Below are 17,596 nucleotides of genomic sequence, written 5' to 3'. Positions count from 1 at the left end.
ACTCAAAGTACTCATAATTCCTGGCGAGCCTTGGAATCCAGGCCCGCCCCAAACAAGTTTTTTGTTACCATAGTCTCCTCTTTTTCAGAAATATCACTTTTTTGAAAGCCCAAGTTTCCAAGCCCAACTGAATTTTGTCTCTTCCTTTTTAATTCAGAAATAGATAATTCCTCAATAACATTCCCATTCATACCCTCATTGACCATATTAATATCTATATTCCCCCCATTACTCTCCTCAAAATCCGGACCCAATTTTTGCACCATAATCGGCTCCTGTATCCCCCCATCAACTCCCTTCCCACGATTATTGCCACTATTCCCAGATAATCTCACATTTATTGCCTCTGCGTTCACACCTGTAGCAGCGCCACCTTCTCTTCCGGTGGGATTCGATCGATTGCCTTCCTGCCGATCCAGTCGATCCAGCCTTCCCGATCGGAGCCATTGAGATCCAATGAGCTTGTTGTTCCGTTGAACCGTCGCCCTCATAAAAGTTCCATAAGGCTTAACGATTTCTTCTTCAGGCGTGTCAAAGATTGTCGGACAGTTTCTATCGGCGTGGCCTATAATACCGCAAATGAAGCAGAATGTTGGGGCGTGTTCGTACTTGAAGTTCACCCAAAACCAATCCGAACTATCAAGCCTCCGAATCTTCATGCGACGCTTCAGAGGTTGATCAAGAGTGATAGTAACCCGTATTTTGAAATACTCACGCCAAACACCATTAAAATTATGTTCATCGGACTCAATATATTTGCCAATATAATTGCCTATTCTCTGTAAAGTTCGTTCAGTCCGAAAGCCATGTTGAAGATCATGGATTTGTATCCACATATCAAGCCGATTCAGAACGATCGACCTTGGGTTATCACCGGCTTTCAATCTCTCAAAAATAAGCTGCTTCCGATCGAACGTCCACGGGCTTCCGTTAATGACTTTTTTGATATCTATTTCATGGTAAAATTGGAACAAAAATCGATTCTGTGCCAATTCTTTCACATACAATCCTTTACCGGGCTTCCATAAGAAAGCCATCATGTGTTGCATAGCTTGAAGATCAATGATACCACCGTTTAAAAAACGCCCGACGAGACACCAGCGAACGTCATATTCTTCTTCATCCTCCTCCGCATCCAAGGACAGCCCACCAAACTCTTCCTCATCAAGAGTGACTTCTGTTTCTGGATCGTTTGGATCCATATGAGAACTGGATGATGCCATACTGTAGGGAACACACGACAATAACAGAACCCACCACAAACAACCCACCACAAAGAAACAAACAACCCACCACAAAGAAACAAACACACGACAAACAGAACCAAACCCAAGATCAAATGACAAACTCACACCATGTCAGAGGACATGACAGAAAACACCTAAAAAAGGAGTATTTTTAAGTTTAATGTAAAGTGAACTTATCTTGAAAATTTTGAAATATATAAGTTTAAGAAATTAATTTCCTCTTAATATATGCATAAATAATCAAAATTTCTTACTATTAAAATAATTTGATGTATCATTAATATTATAAAGAAATGGTATAAAAGTTTCACACTAATTTAGAGAAATTGTCCAATATTAAAGATGCACTTACCAAATAATAATATACCAAATTTCACAAGAAAGATAGACAATTAGACATACATATATTTTTCAGGTCACCAAATGATCAAACCTCAAAATGCGGCGCCTAACCAAGCCAACTTCTAGTTTTAACTTTAAAGCCATGTCACTATATTTTTCACTTACTACATACCCCAAAAATCCATATGCCTTTTTTTATTATAAATATAGATTTTGCAAACAAAACAAATATCAATGTACTTTGCGAAAAAGAAAAAGAAAAAAAAAGAAGAAATATGAAATATGAATGTGTTGGCATTTTATGTATGAATGTGTGTCCGTACAGCAATGACAGTATTAGTGATACCTAGTGTATAACATTGTATTACATAATTCATATCCACATTTACTGTTTTTACATTATTAAGTTTCATATGATGACGTAATTGGTCAAAACAACCGGCTAGAGCTAATTCATTGGCATTTCTCTCTCTCTATGGCCATCTTTTGAAGAAGGCAGTCAGTCCCCATCGTTTTGACGACTCTCAATTCATATGTAGACCCCTTCAGCGTCTAATTCCTCAACTTTCTCTGTCTACCAACTTGGAAAATATCCCAATAAACTTTAAAAACAAAGACTTGTGTATAGATTGCCAGAGCCGGCTTTATGGTTCCTTGCTCTGGTGTTGTTTCTCCAGAGGTTGCAGAAGCTAAAGCCATACTTGCAGCTCTCGAATGGGTACAAGCAATCCAACTTTCTGTGTTGACTATTGCATCGGATTGTCAAAGTGTGGTTACTAAAATTTCTAGCTCTTTTTGTAATAATTCTGTTCTTTGTTGTTAATGTTATTAGAAATTCATTGTTGTTCAATCCTAATCTGTCTGTAATTTATGTCCTGAGAGAATGTAACACAATAGTTCATTTTCTTACTAAGGCTGGATTAGGATTAGACAGTGAATGTACTTGGAATGGTTCTTTACCTTCCAATCTCACCTGAACATTGTATTTCCTGAATTTAATGAATATCAAGTTTTCTTTCAAAAAAAAAAAAACAAAGACTTGTTTATAGATAATATATATGAATCTTTTTGTACATTAAAATTTTACATTACCCTCTATTAATTATGACTCTAGTAAATTTCTAAGACATTCAATAATTAAAACGAACACCCCCTAGTGTTTGTGATTGTTAGACTCCTTTCAATTGCTGTAATCACTGTAGCTTCACAGTTCACCCCAAGTTCCCTGTTGAGGATTCTCTTGAATTTCTTTCAAGCTCTATACTAATAGAAGAAAAACTAATAATGGTACCTAAAACGTTATCAAAATACATATATATATATTTCTTGGACTAGCTTTTCTACTTTCTATTTTAAAATACATCATCAAAATTATATATATATATATATATATTTTTATTTCAATACATCAAATTCTTTAAAATATACATTACCAAAATTTATTTTTTTAAAAAAATTTAAATATATTTTATTTATTTCAAACATATCATACTAATATATACACACAATTCACATATTTTAAAATTTGGTGGTAAGCAGCATGAATAATAACTTTGAAATAAAATTTAAAATGAAAAATGAGTTCAGATCAGCTTCTAATATAGTGCGTTTTTATTCTTCAATTATTTTAAATTTTTTCTATTATAAAACATTTGATAAAAGTACTTTGAGGAGGTATAGTTATAAGAGGATTAAAAAATGAATCATTCAAATTAATGATTTAAAAATAAAGTTATCATTATTAATAATAATTCAAACATTAATTATACATCATAATTAAAAATTTAATTTGTATTTTTTGGTCAAATTAAATAATTACACATACTATTTGACTTTATTATAAGAATCAAAGATATTATTAACAAAACTTAACATCAGAAATATATCTGTTTTAGATATTTTGAAAAACTTTAGGTACTTTGATATTTTGTTTTTCAAGATATTTTGACATATTTAATTATTAGTTCTTTAAAATTATGCACAGCTTGATAAGGTTTTTTTTTCAAAAAAAAAAAATGATCCTTCAAACTCTGCATACTAAATTTTGTCTTAAAAGTAGCTTTCTTTTTTTTCTACTCCAATAATAATAATATTTAAAGGGAAATTTAATTTTCTATACTTACATATACTTAATATTTTTTCTCTAAACACATAACATTTAATATTTGTGGGATATGACACATTTTAGAATATCCCTAAAATACCCTCATTTACATTACCGCCTCCCCTCTCTCTTCTTCTCTCTTTGTTATAAACAAAAAAAAAAATAAAACAAAATTAAAGTGGGCATCGGGCCCTACATCGGGCCCATCGGGCCAATTCTATAAAATGAGAAAAATTAAAAAAAATAAAGTGGGCATCTTACCATCGGGCCGACCATCGGGCTCTACATCGGGCCCATCGGGCCAGTCCTATAAATAGAAATTTTTTTAAAAAAATCCAAAATGGGCATCAGACCATCGGGCCCTACATCGGGCCATGCATCGGGCTTTCATCTTCAAGCTCATATCAAACCAGAAAATCGGATTTTCTTGCCCAGAAAGATCACAGACCCTAGATCTACTCCATCTAACCCTAGATCTAATCAAGAATGCACATATCCAACCTAAATCTATCAAATGACAACATTTTCACCATAATCAATAAGAAAAAAAAATTAAAAAACCGAAAGGGGAAAGGCTCGTTGCGTGCTCAGTGGATGGGTTCCCTCCGTGGGGTGGTGGGTTCAGTGGGTTCTTCGTTCGAGTGGGGATTCGTGGGTGAGAGAGAGAGAGTGAGTTTAGAAATGAGGGGGTAAAATTGGGTTTAAGTAAAAGTTATCCCATTTTGCAAATTATGTATAGTTTTAGATAAGGATACCAATTTTAGTCCCATGCATATAATTTCAAATTTCCCTATTTAAATTGCGACTAACATAAGAAATTGATGCCACCGAAAGTTTAGAAAACAACACTTAGTTTCAGAAAAACTCTTAATTCATCAGAGTACATATATCAGTACTAAAACTAACGACAGTAATTTCAAAAATTAACTTGATCGTGAAAACTAAAAGTACAAGCTCAATTAACCCATCTAAAGAGTCAAAGCTAATTTCACTAAAAAAAATTGAAAGATTACCTGTAGCACAAAATCAACTTGAATTAGTGTCCCTTTATATTAATAAAAATATATTACAAAAAATTACAATTTAGAACAGACTCCATTTATTAATCTAAACAATCTGTTAAAAATGAAAATATTAAAGTAATTAACTAAAGGGAAGAGAGATATTCTTTTGGTTACAGCCTTAAAATTTCATTACAGCTTATTGATAATATTCTACAGGCAAAATATTCTATTAAATCACAACCTTAAATTTATTTTAGATAGTCTTCTTGTATCTAAAAAATTTAAATTGAACTTTAAATTATAAAACCAAAATAATCAGCTACCATATACAGCACTTCCAGCCACCATACATGGTACAACCACCCACCACACATAGATTCAATTAAAAAGAAAAAAATTCAACAAATATAATTTAAAAACTTTAGACACTAAATCAGTGAATACACTTTAAAATAAAAGTAAAAATTACTATTACAATAAATTCTCAGCAATTATTCAATATTTGATTTAACACCAACTATCTCATTTTCAAAAACAAAATCTTACTAGAAAAGTGGATAGGGGAGGAATAGTGTCATTAATGTTTGCATTGGTTTGTTTTTGTGTGTATAGCTGTACCATTAATATGATATATAATAGTTTCAATCCCATATTATTTATAATTAATGAAGTGATCAATACACACAGAAAAGAACCCTTCAAATTGCTACTAAATAAATGAATTTTGGCAATAGGTCAATTTCGCAAAGAGCATTGCTATTAGGTATCAGTGGTGCCTATAATTTTCTAGACGTATCGTCTTACGATTGGCTAGTGATACTTCTTAAAAATTATTATATTAAACTGTATAGGACCTGATACTTAGTTGGACCAATAACGATATTGACACGAAGGAAGTCACTAAGCACAAATGGTACCCTTTAACATTTCTCTTTGATAAAATAAAAAGTTATCCACACATTTAATGTATACTAATCTGGAATCCAGCATCCTTATCCCTTAATAGCTTTTGGTATATATAAATAAGTTTGTAAGACTTTGAGAGAGCTTACCACTTGGTTTTGTTAAATGTCATCAAGAAGAAGACTAAAGGGAATATGAATATTGTACAAGGGTTGAATATGAATATTGATGACTCTACATATTGGACAAGGGTTGGAATTAGGAACATTTCAACACTTTAATATTTTGGACCTTACATTAGAATTAGATGCCATGAAAGTGACTTCAAGTTGTCCCAAAAATGGATTGGTGTAATTGGAGACTTTAGATTTTGCACTTATATTATAAAAAGTCCTTTTTTTTGTATGTGTGTCATCAGTTGCTTAAATATGATTTCTGACTTTTGAGATTTTAAGTTTGAAATAGCTTATATATGGAAAGAAAAGAAGAAGAAAAAAGTGGGAAATTAATGAATTATGAATTAGTTTTTTTTTTTTTGGCTTTTTGTTATTGTCATTATTTACATTCTATCAAGCAACAGTTTAAAGTAAATATATAAATAACTCAAAGTACAATCTAGATTTCCTTCCAAATGCAAGCAAAAACAATAAAGTTAGTAAAATGAACAAATATATCGTACGAGTTTTTTTAATTACAGAACTTGATCGAATTTTTAATTTATAGAAACCAAAAGATAAGATCAATCAATATCAATCAATGATGTTCATGGAATAGAAAATTTACTAGATAAATGGAGGGTGACGGTTGTAATGGACGTGTGAGAGATGGTTACCTATTTTGTTTATTTTTTTCAATTGTGATTTTTTTTATTATTTTTTTAAAGGAATAGTGTGTTAGAATTTTTTACAAAGTTAATGAATTTTTTATAAAATGAGAGTGCTTTAGTGTGTATGAAATAGAATGAGTCGATATGAGTCTTTTTTTTACAAGGGTATATAAAATATAACTTTGACACTTGAGATAAAAGTCTCAAAAAATACTTAGTTTTGTGAAAAGTTAAACTACTTTAACTTACAATCAAAGCGAGTGAGACTAGTTCAATGGAGAGAGAATTATTCTCATTGCACTATATATTCACTTTATTTTAGATTTAAGTGGTGCGTATTTTAGACTTAAAATATAATATAAAAATATTTTTAATTAATAAATAAAAAATTAAATATTCCTCGACTTATCACTTACAAAATTATCCCATAAAAAAGTAAGGAAATTTACATGGTATACTAACTTTTGTCATTTTTTTTATAAAAATACTGTCAGGCGGTATTTTTTTATTTTTTTACTGCGTTTTTTTATAAGTTTCATACTGCAGTATACTGTATTAAGTTTTACTGGTGTTCTACTAGTATTTTTTAGTTGTTTTACTGTTGTTTTGAGTTGTTCTGCTTTGTGTTTTACTGGTGTTTTATAAAAACACAGTATTTTTGAAAAGATTTCCGTGTGACAGTATTTGTGTAAAAGTTAACCCAAATTCCAGTATTTTTGTAAATTTCCCAAAAGTTAAGTCTTCATATTTTTCCTATTGTGTAATTGGGCCATTCAATAGACAGGCCCATAAGAATTACAATCCAGCTCCAGGCTTATCATAGTCAATATAGTCATACTCATAGAATGCAAAATCAAAATTAGGGCTCTTCCCTTTCCCCAAATTGTGACCCATTTGTCTAATTTGACAAAATCTGGCATAAACCCTGGACCCTTCCTTGTAGTAAGCTAAGGCCCTCTTTGATTGATTGCAGAAGGAAGCTCAGATAGTTCTCGAAACTAGAATTGTAGCCACGGAGGAAGAAGAAGAAGAAGAAGAAAAATGGCAGAAAACAACATAGGAACTGATGCTCCTCCCAACGTGACCATCTACATCAACAATCTCAACGAGAAAATCAAGCTCGACGGTACTCAATTGTTTTTGTTTTTGAATTTTTCCTTGTTGTGGGAATTTGAATTAGATTTGGGGACCAAAATTTTGTGAGCATTGTTTGGTTACAGAGTTGAAGAAGTCGCTTAAGGCAGTGTTCTCTCAATTCGGCAAGATATTGGACGTTTTAGCTTTCAAGACGCTGAAGCACAAAGGCCAAGCTTGGGTGGTTTTCGAAGACGTGTCTTCCGCCACCAATGCACTTCGCCAAATGCAGGGCTTCCCCTTTTACGACAAGCATATGGTACTGCTTTAATCTTATTCACGATCCTTTTCATTAGTACGAAATTTTCTACTTGTTCATTGTTTTGCTTTTTTTTTTTTCTTTATCTCAGAATTTCAGCAAAGTTATGTACAATATTTTTCTTTTGACTCGATTTTAGTTGTGAACTTAGCTCTTTATCATAGGGAAGATTTGATTATCTTCGGAAACGCTTAATATTGAAGAAAAGGGTCACTGTAGAATTCAGCCTCCATGTATATGTATATCTTGGAATAAAATTTATTCGAATTTGTGATGTTGTATAGGACCATTAGTATCAGAACTTTTTTCCCATCTTCTTGTTGATCTGTGTTTCACATATTAAAATGGTTAAATACTGCTGATGGAGCTTGAATGGTGTTAAAGTTGGCTTGTTTTTAAATACCAGCCGAATATATTCATTCTAACTATGCAAACATTTTTACTTTCATTTTATATAAGTTTGCGGTGGTGATTGTTTATTCATAAATTCCAACAAATCTTATTTCAACTTTCCTGTCTTGTGATGCTGCTACATCTGTTTGAGCATGTTGTTGATTTACTTGATAAAAAATATGTGTTTGTGACTTAAGTGCAGCTGAATGAATCATAAAATGTACAACTTGATTTTAATGATTTGGTAAATATTTTTTTTTATTGTTTTATTTACTGATATGTGACAAAACAGAGAATACAATACGCCAAAACAAAATCAGATGTAATTGCTAAGGCTGATGGTACTTTTGTTCCACGGGAAAAACGAAAGAGGCATGAAGAAAAGGGTGAGGAATTCCACCTTCTCTCTATCTTGTGTTTGTGGTTCCGCTATTGTGCTTGGATCTCTCTGTTTGCTTAACTCATAGTCTGCCATAGAACCTCACCATCAAGGCAATCATTCCATGTATGTATATAAAAATTTACAATCACTTTAGTTAGTTACAGATATCTCTTTTGAGAAGTGAAGTGTTTATCATTGTATTTTACATCAGAATCTGACTGCCTATCACTTACACAAGAAAATATATACCCATCAAGGCAATTATTTCCATGCATGTATATAAAAATTTACAATCACTTTAGTTAGTTACAGATATCTCTTTTGGGAAGTGAAATGTTTATCATTGTATTTACACCAGAGTCTGACTGCCTATCACTTACACAAGTAAATATATACCCACCAGATTTCGGTTGAGTGATCATAACTATAGCTTGCCCTCATGAGGTATGAGGTTCGATTCCTCGTGGGGATATTGCTCTCCCTAGCAATTCGATAGAGCTTCACGCTTCCCATTGATTATAGGGTTCAAGTGTTCAGTGGGAGGTCAAGTTAAAAAAAGCTAATATATGCAAATCAAAATATAGTATAGTATGATGAAAAAAGTGAAAGCAGAAGTGTACCTGTCTTTTGTACTTTTAAATTGCTAATTTACAGACACTGCTTGTGTTTGTTTTTAAATTACCTACATTAGCTAGTGAAAAGATAGAGAAGTGCTTGCAAACACATTAGTAAAGGCATCTGTTACTTTCTGGCCCTGAGTTTGTTGTTGTTGATTTGTTCTTAAATAAACTAATAAGCTGTAATCATTTTTTTATTTCATGTGACAGGGAAGAAGCGAAAAGACCAACATGATCCTAATCAAGCTGGAATGGGTCTGAATCCTGCTTATCCTGGTGCCTATGGTGCAGCACCTCCTGTAAGAATCTTTTCTTTTCCCTGTGCATCACTATGTCAATTATACATTAATATTAACTTCCTTTTGTTATGTCTAGACAGTGTATTGTTAAAAAAAATAAAAATTGATCATGTCTTCTTCTGCAATTACTACAAACAATGCAGATGTCACAAATACCATATCCTGGTGGAGTAAAATCTATGGTACCGGAAGCTCCTGCTCCGCCAAACAACATACTGTTTGTTCAGAATCTTCCCCAGGAAACACAACCCATGATGCTTCAGATGCTCTTCTGTCAATACCCGGGTTTTAAGGAAGTTAGAATGGTGGAGACGAAGCCTGGTATAGCCTTTGTGGAGTATGGAGATGAGATGCAATCAACAGTTGCCATGCAGGGACTCCAAGGTTTCAAGATGACACAGCAGAACTCAATGTTAATTACTTACGCTAAGAAATAGGCAATATAGACCATTACTGTTTTATGTTATCTCTTAATGAACTTTTGAGCTTTGGTCCTAACTTGAATCTTGTCAATCTTTTGAGTTGTGGTATATTGAGCGAGACATTTTTTCTTGTGTTTTGATTATTCTATTTAGAGGGAAATGGAAAATGGAAAAGAAGTGAACATAGAAGAATTAGTTTGGTTTCACTAGTACTCGTACTAAAAATTAACTTTAGCACATGTACCCATTACAACAAGACTAGCATTATTGTTGTTGATGAATAGCAAGTTTAACATTGTTAGTTATGCCAAGTGGTATTGTTAATGCAGACCGGGTTTTTCGACCCAACACCCGAACACAAAAAAATAAAAAAATCTAAGGAGCATTTCTTAACTTTGTAGTAACTTGGAAGGTCCTCCTTCCTTTTCCTACTTGAAATAAGGAAAGAGTATGTTCTTATGACTTACACTGTTACACATAATCTAACTTCAGAATTTCCTTCATGAATTGTTATTTCCTTTCCCTAAGCAACAAAGTCTTATAGAGCGGAAGCTAAGGTTTCTGTATCTAATTTTAGTTCAACTGTTATCACAATACATAATACAAGATTGTCGAGAAAGAAAAATTGATTTGCTTATCAAAACATAATCATACAATTCTTCCTTTCGTCGATCCTAGATCAACACTTTCACTTCTAACAAAAGCTGAACAAAATGCTCTACATGTTGTACAAAAGACTAATAAAAGTATGCCAATGACAACTTGCGAAAGTCATATTTTAGTTAAAATTAAAGCCTCCTAAGCCCTTCCAACCTGTTGGCCATAAGCTATACTCTCTCCAATTCAGTTAAGTGTTTGTCTAGTTGGTCTTTCAATTCTTTTCTCCACCCTTGAATCAACTTCTCATGTTTGTTGATAAGCTCAGTTTTTACATTCAATTCTTCTTCCATCACAGCTATCTCCTGTAAAGGATGACAGGTACACAAAAGTCAAAATACTGAATTGACTCACAAACCCCAGAAAAATGGCCAACCAGACAATCATGCAATTACCTTCCTCAGTGTTTCAGCCTTGCTTGGTTCATCTTCACGTTGCAGGCCAATTAAATGGAGTTGAAGCTTTTTAGCAGCCTCCATAAAGTCTCTAGCATGCCTTTCCACATCAACTGAAGAATAACAAACCACACACCAGTAAAGCATATGCATAAAATACAATACAAGTGAGCTATGATCTGCAACAGTAGAAGTGAGCAAAAGCAAAGAAGTCATTTAATTTATCAACAGGAAAAAAGTGCAGAACAACTCAGGAAACCATTTGTTTTTTCCCATCTCAAATATAAAAGCAAAAAAATGCAACAATCAAGTAAGACCCAAAACAACAAATACTGTATTCCCCTTTACAATGACACATCGAAAGAATGTGAGGGTCAGCCCCAGTTTGAGTACACCCAGATGGATCATTGAGCCTCTAACATTCTCAAAACTCAACCAAGACTCATAACAACCAAAGCACTTATATTATCTGGGGTTCGAATCCTCTGGGCACCTACCTAATGTATTTTCTCTAGTAACACCAACACTTGTTTAGCCCCTTGAGAATTTTTAGTCCTAAGAGTTTCAGTAACACTAAGCTTCTTCAATGGTGTATTACCAATGGAAAATCTCTTTGCCATAATTTGGATAACTCATAATTGGACTGAAAATTCAAAACCTGACATGATAATAATTCAACCCATTTTAAATTTGTATCCATGAGTTGCAATTACCACATTTATAACAAATTTATGTACAAAACTCTTCACTACCATAATTTTAATCGATAAGGAAACAAAATTACAAGTATAGGATCAAAGAAATAAAAGAAGGGACAAACTCTGGTGAGAAGGATGGGGTGAACGGTCAATTGCTTGGAGCTCTCTAGCAGGTAAGCATGGGAGCAAAGCAGCTTCTAGAGCCATGAGACAAGTAAGCATGTCTTCCTTTGGAGCTGGAGTGGATTGCAATGGCGGATCTGGTTGATTCTGCTGATCGACTGCTTGTCGCTCAGCCATTTTGATTTCGACAAATTACCAAAAGAGTTGGACCGGAGCTTCTGAGTTCTGAGTTAAGTTAAGTCGAGTCGAGTCGATGAAGGAAGTAGCAGGGAGAGAGAGGAAGAGGAAGTAGGAAAGAAGGCCCAAGAGTCCGTTGTTGGCTCACGTTTGAGGTTCCATTTTGAGGAAATTACATATTAGATATGAAGAGGAAATTGTGGGAATAATTACATTTTTTATAAAATAATTTCATTTTTATGTTCAAAAAATATTTTTTTTTACATTTTTACGATTTTTTAAAATATAATACTAAAACAATATAAAAGCAACAAGAAAACTATGTAAAAGTAATATGAAAATAACATCAAAAAATAACATATAGATAATAAAAAATCAACAACAAATTAACAAGATTACAACATAAAAAGACCGTATTTTCTGTAAATAAAATTAAAAAAATCGTAAAAAATTTTAAAATTCTGTGAAACCGTATCTTTATATTTTTTTTTATTGTTTTTATATTTTTGTGAAATAATCCCAAATTAAATTGTACACTTATTTTACTTTTATTTTTATATTCTTTTAAGATATACTCGTGATGTTTTTATTATACTTTTTAAGCTAATGTAAGTTATGTGCTAAATTTAAGTGGAAGATAAAAATATATTAGGCAATCTATTTACAAAAGTGAGTACATTTTAATAAAATATAACATAAGAATATTTTTGATTAATGAATATAAAAAAGAAGTATTTCTCAACTTAACCTAAAATTTAAACATTTTATTTTTATAAGCATAATTTTTTTTAGTAATAATGAAATTTCATTAATTCAAATCTTCTAAAATCAAGGAAGCAATTACAGTAGGTAAAGAAACACTACTAAAGATACGATCAGTCTCCACAAGAGAAGATTGTGCCAAAGCATGCGCAACCTTATTAGCAGACCATTTGACAAAATTAAAAGAAATATTACCAACATCTACAAACAAAGCCTTACAATCTAAAATAATATGGTCATACGAAGAAGCTATAATTTTATTATTTTGTAAATTCGAAATAACTCTTAGACAATCCGACTCCACAATCACGCTCGTCCATCCACTAGTTTTGATCCAACTCAAAGCTTCTTTCACCCCAATGGCTTCGACCTCATGAGGCTAAAAAACACGTATCTTCAAGGACACTTGAGTGAGGCCCAAGGATTGTTCGTACAAGCAGGGACCATTTGAGGATGGTTGTCGTGCACAACTGTGTCTGTACTGAGAATGTCAAAGAATATGGCGTTGGAAAAAAAGGTAATCTTCTTTTGGTAGCATGCGCACTCTGCTGGTCTGATGTAGGGGATAAACTCTGACACTCTAGGGCTCCATGTCTATTCGGTTTTGGGCTAGGTGATGTTCAAGGGCCATCGAAGCGACTCTTCGATTACCCACTTCTGGGTCACCTCTTGAAGGTATCCAGATTGGTCTTGGCAGACTCCTCGTTTTTAGGCCGAATGGCCTCTTGGCCTTGCCAAGTTGGTGAGCTGGACTCGCGTCTATATCTGGAACCGTAGCATGACTTTGCCAATGGACTAGATTGATATCTTGATTGGGCCCAAGTCTAGGCCTGTCTTGGTTGTTGTTAGGCTCATCACTCAAAAAATATAGATTATACTATTATATATTAACGAACTAATGCACAACAATAGCTTGAATAGGGGCTAAGAAAAACAGCAAGTAAACAATATCATTATCGGTACACATTCTTAGAGCAAATCTAACAACCACATATCGCTGAGTTAGCACTTTTACGAACCTAGTGCAAAGAAACACCTAGAAAAAAAGACATCGGATAAATAATAGGGAAATTTACACCCTATACTGATTTTTCCCATTTTATTTCTTTTTTACTGTCACACGGCAATTATAACAATTTTACTGTGTGTATATATATATATTTTTTAAAAAATTTTAAGCAAGTCTATTTAATTTAGCTTAATAATATATATGTGTATATATGTAAAAAAAAGTTTTCAAAAGTTGATTGATGATTTTATGTCATTTTCATGTCAGACTTTTTATTTATTTTTTAAACTTAAATTTATAATTTAAGTCTAACGTGAGTGATCACATTCTTAAGAATTGTAATATGTGTTTATATATATATATATGACTTTTTACATGTATTTAGTTGATTGATGTGATAAATTATTGTTTACTTAAATTTAAAATTAGGAACAACCCACCCATGTGATCCCTTTTCCCAAGTTTATATATATTTTGTTTCTCTCTCTTTCTATCTCTTTTTGTGAGTTGTGTCTGTAAATTTTTTTTTGAGATTGGTGTCTAAAATAAAGTCCATCAACCAAGGACTTTACATAAAACTCATCTCCATTCTTCATTATTTCAAAAACTTACAAAGCTTGCTCCTTTCATTCATTTTTTACTTGTGGCGTGCTAAGAGAGAGAGAGAGAGAGAGAGAGAGAGAGAGAGAGAGAGAGAGAGAGAGAGAGAGAGAGAGAGAGAGAGAACTTGAAACATGTTGATGAAGGAGTGTGGAGGCTCTCTTGGTGAAGAGAGTGAGAATATCTTGAAGAAGAACTATATAGAGGAAGAAGAAGAACAGCAGACAACTCAAATTTTCTAAGTAAAAAAATTTCTTTTTTTCTTTATTTATTTTTTCTAGAACGACATAAATTTTAATGGGTTTTTGTTGTTATTACTAATTATGTTTTTTTTTTCTTTGTTTAGGTTTATAGTTAGCTCTGATTTTGTGAGTGGTGATATTGTATCGTTTGATGGCTCTTATGACTTATTTTGTTATTGTTTTATTATTGTTCTGATGTTGTTTTATTGTTGTTTTCTTTCATTTTTTTATCACATTTTTTTAAATATTATTGTACTGCTCTATTTTTAATAGTTCAATTCTTCTTCTTCATCTTCTTCTCATTTTTTTTAGTTTTTCAAATTTTTAGTCACACTTTTGGGAGGAAATAAAAGAGTGGTTTTTTATTTTATTTTGATTTTCTAGATCTGTTCTTGCAAATATAGGTTTTGGTACTTCAAAGAACACTAAATCAAAAATATCCTCAATCTGTGTTGGAGAACTCCGACTTTGATTTTGAGTTTGAGCCAAAGTTCCAAAGTCTCCCAAATCTGATAAGGTTTTTTTTTATTGATCTTGTGTTGTTTTAGGGTTTTTTTCAAGCTAATTATATTTCCTATTTTTTTTCATGTTTTTTTTTTGTTAGTCCTATTTTATAGTTTTCTGTTTGTTTGACTCTGTGTCTTGTTGTTGTTTTGGTTTTATTTTGTTAACTCTTAGGGAAAGGGTAATTACCAAGTGAAGATTGTTCAATCAACTGATCTGTTTGAAGACATAATTAAGAAAAGGGTTGTTGAGGTGTGTCATTTCATTATTTTAGTTTTAATGTTTTTTATGCTTGTTTTTTATGTTCTTTATTTTTTTTTTGTTGTTTATTTTTGTTTTAGTAGTGTTTTCTTATGTTTTTTTATAGGATTGGGAATTCAAGTACACCCGATCGGAATACTACCATTCCAGAGTTTTTTTATGCTTGTTTTTTATGTTCTTTATTTATTTATTTTTTTTTTGTGTTGTTTTAGTAGTGTTTTCATATGTTTTTTTTATAGGATTGTCACATTCTCTTGAAATAATTATGTTCTTTTTCCTATTGTCCATTGCTCTTTATGAGAACTGGTATAGATACCATGTCCTGTCATTTTTTACAATATTTCATTTATGTGGCCTTTTTTTCATATTAAAACAACAGTAAAATAACACTACAAAGCAGTAATTTATTGTTAATTTAGTAATTTTTTCTCTTTCCCAGATTTTATAATTTTTTTTTCTGGTGTTTCTATGATTCCGGTGTTGATTTATCCGTCTCTAACCACGAAGGAGAGGTGCCGTTTGTGTTTTGATACTATTTACAGTATAAAAGTAAATATATTGGGCATGGACAGTATAAAAGAAATAAAAATGGGCTTGGACAGTAAAAATGTAAAGTTTGCCATGTCCCAGTATTTTTGAAAATATTTGGTAAAAAAACAGTATTTTTGTAAGTTTCCCTAAATAATATCTTGAACCAAATCATGAAATTTACCATAATGCTCCCGATCATTGTTGACGTTTTGTGAGACTGTTAAAGCATCAATCTCATGGCACGTTTACTATACAGTAATCAGAATTGGAATAAATTAATGGAGAAATGTAACGGAATAAATAAAAAATAATCGGAATCAATATTTGTAATATGTTGTTTACTAAAATTTTTTAGAAATGGAATAGTTGTGATTTATCTTGTTTACTTTATTAGGAAACGTAATCGGAATGCTTAAATTGACTAAATTGCCCTTTTGAGTTAAACTATATTATATGGTAGTTATTTTACAAGACATATTTTAAAGGACAAAATTGTCATTATATATTTAATATTAAAAAATAAAATAAAAATAATTAAAATCCATTACCCTTAATGGCATTCCTTACAAAATTGGTGGGAGAAGTTCTCCCTTTCTTTTCTCCCTTATTTAATCAACTTCTCCCTTTACTAATTTTAATAATGCAAGTAAACAAATGTAAGGGAATGATTACCTTACTATTGATTCCCATTACTTATTAGTAAACATGCCATCAATATAATAAATCAGTGTAAACATAATGAAACATCTTTTGCTTCTATTTTCTAGAATTTTTAAGCATAACAAATCAAATTTCTCCATAAAAACGTGCTGGTCGTATATGTTTTGAAAGATGTTGGTCGTCATCATCATCATTATTTAATTTAAAAGGGCCATAATTATTATTTTTTCCATAAACAAAAAGGGACATAATTAATTGATAAAACTAAATTGATACTCCAATTATCATTTTTCCAAAAAAAAGTTACGGAGAGACACGATCTTGTTTTTTTATTTCAAAAGATAGCACGATCTTACATGTTAGTCACATTTTTTATTTTATTTATTGTTTTTTATAGAAGTCGCATTTTTTATTTTAACAACAAAATATGTTGGAGTTTTTTTTTTTTTTTTTTTGAATTATTATTTTAGTAGAAAAAATTATATCATAATAAATATTATATTTTAATATTTACTATTATTTAATTTTAGTTACATGTTTTTTTTTTTCCTTGTATTATTATTAATTTTTTTATTTACTTTCACATTATTATTATTTTATATTTTTTAATAAATTATTACGTGAGTAGATTTATTAATTTTTGCATTAAGATTTACAATGATACAATAAAACACAATAATAAAAGTCAGGAGTGACCTTGAGTTGAAATGAGTCATAGGCAATTTTCTTTTTAAAACCTTACTATAAAAATAAATAGTAATTGTTTAAAAATTATTAAAAAAATATGTATATTTTTTATTTGGACTCCTAAAATGAGTAGGCCCTAGGCGCGGGCCTAGCCCGCCTATGCCTAGGACAAGCCCTAATAAAAATTGATGTAAAAATATCACAAAACCACTTTTTATTTTAAAATAGCTCAATTTTTACAATCTCCTATTCGACACGATGTCTAAGGCATGCTGGTGTTAATATACAATTGAAATTGAGATAATTACATAATACACTATTTTTTATAATTTTTGTTTTTTTATATTTTTACGTTCAA

At 31.5% G+C, this 17,596-nt stretch overlaps 2 protein-coding genes across 2 annotated transcripts; one reads left to right on the top strand and one right to left on the bottom strand.

Moving 5' to 3' along the window:
• The first annotated feature begins 7,241 nt into the window (after nucleotides 1-7,241).
• LOC115716552 (U1 small nuclear ribonucleoprotein A) lies at nucleotides 7,242-10,062 on the top strand. Its single transcript, XM_061107080.1, has 5 exons — nucleotides 7,242-7,552; nucleotides 7,647-7,819; nucleotides 8,505-8,598; nucleotides 9,422-9,510; nucleotides 9,654-10,062. The coding sequence occupies exons 1-5, from the start codon at nucleotides 7,468-7,470 to the stop codon at nucleotides 9,945-9,947; spliced, it is 735 nt and encodes a 244-aa protein (XP_060963063.1). The 5' UTR covers nucleotides 7,242-7,467; the 3' UTR covers nucleotides 9,948-10,062.
• A 413-nt stretch (nucleotides 10,063-10,475) lies between these two features.
• LOC115700043 (mediator of RNA polymerase II transcription subunit 28) lies at nucleotides 10,476-12,135 on the bottom strand. The gene is made up of 3 exons (XM_030627615.2): nucleotides 11,805-12,135; nucleotides 10,985-11,097; nucleotides 10,476-10,894 (listed from the first exon to the last, which is right to left on the bottom strand). The coding sequence occupies exons 1-3, from the start codon at nucleotides 11,980-11,982 to the stop codon at nucleotides 10,760-10,762; spliced, it is 426 nt and encodes a 141-aa protein (XP_030483475.2). The 5' UTR covers nucleotides 11,983-12,135; the 3' UTR covers nucleotides 10,476-10,759.
• Between the last annotated feature and the right edge of the window lie 5,461 nt (nucleotides 12,136-17,596).

The sequence above is a fragment of the Cannabis sativa genome, chromosome X (assembly GCF_029168945.1).
Source record: "Cannabis sativa cultivar Pink pepper isolate KNU-18-1 chromosome X, ASM2916894v1, whole genome shotgun sequence".
NCBI classification, from domain to species: Eukaryota; Viridiplantae; Streptophyta; class Magnoliopsida; order Rosales; family Cannabaceae; genus Cannabis; species Cannabis sativa.
This window is presented reverse-complemented; position numbering and strand designations above follow the sequence as displayed.

What these genes read in the sequence shown, in the direction of transcription:
- LOC115716552 (XM_061107080.1), top strand. Translation starts at nt 7,468, where the DNA reads ATGGCAGAAAACAACATAGGAACTGATGCTCCTCCCAACGTGACCATC. An exon ending in CCTTTTACGACAAGCATATG is followed by an intron (nt 7,820 to 8,504) that starts GTACTGCTTTAA and finishes GTGACAAAACAG; the next exon opens with AGAATACAATACGCCAAAAC. An exon ending in AAAGAGGCATGAAGAAAAGG is followed by an intron (nt 8,599 to 9,421) that starts GTGAGGAATTCC and finishes TTCATGTGACAG; the next exon opens with GGAAGAAGCGAAAAGACCAA.
- LOC115700043 (XM_030627615.2), bottom strand. Translation starts at nt 11,982, where the DNA reads ATGGCTGAGCGACAAGCAGTCGATCAGCAGAATCAACCAGATCCGCCA. An exon ending in ACCCCATCCTTCTCACCAGA is followed by an intron (nt 11,098 to 11,804) that starts GTTTGTCCCTTC and finishes GTTATTCTTCAG; the next exon opens with TTGATGTGGAAAGGCATGCT. An exon ending in AGGCTGAAACACTGAGGAAG is followed by an intron (nt 10,895 to 10,984) that starts GTAATTGCATGA and finishes CATCCTTTACAG; the next exon opens with GAGATAGCTGTGATGGAAGA.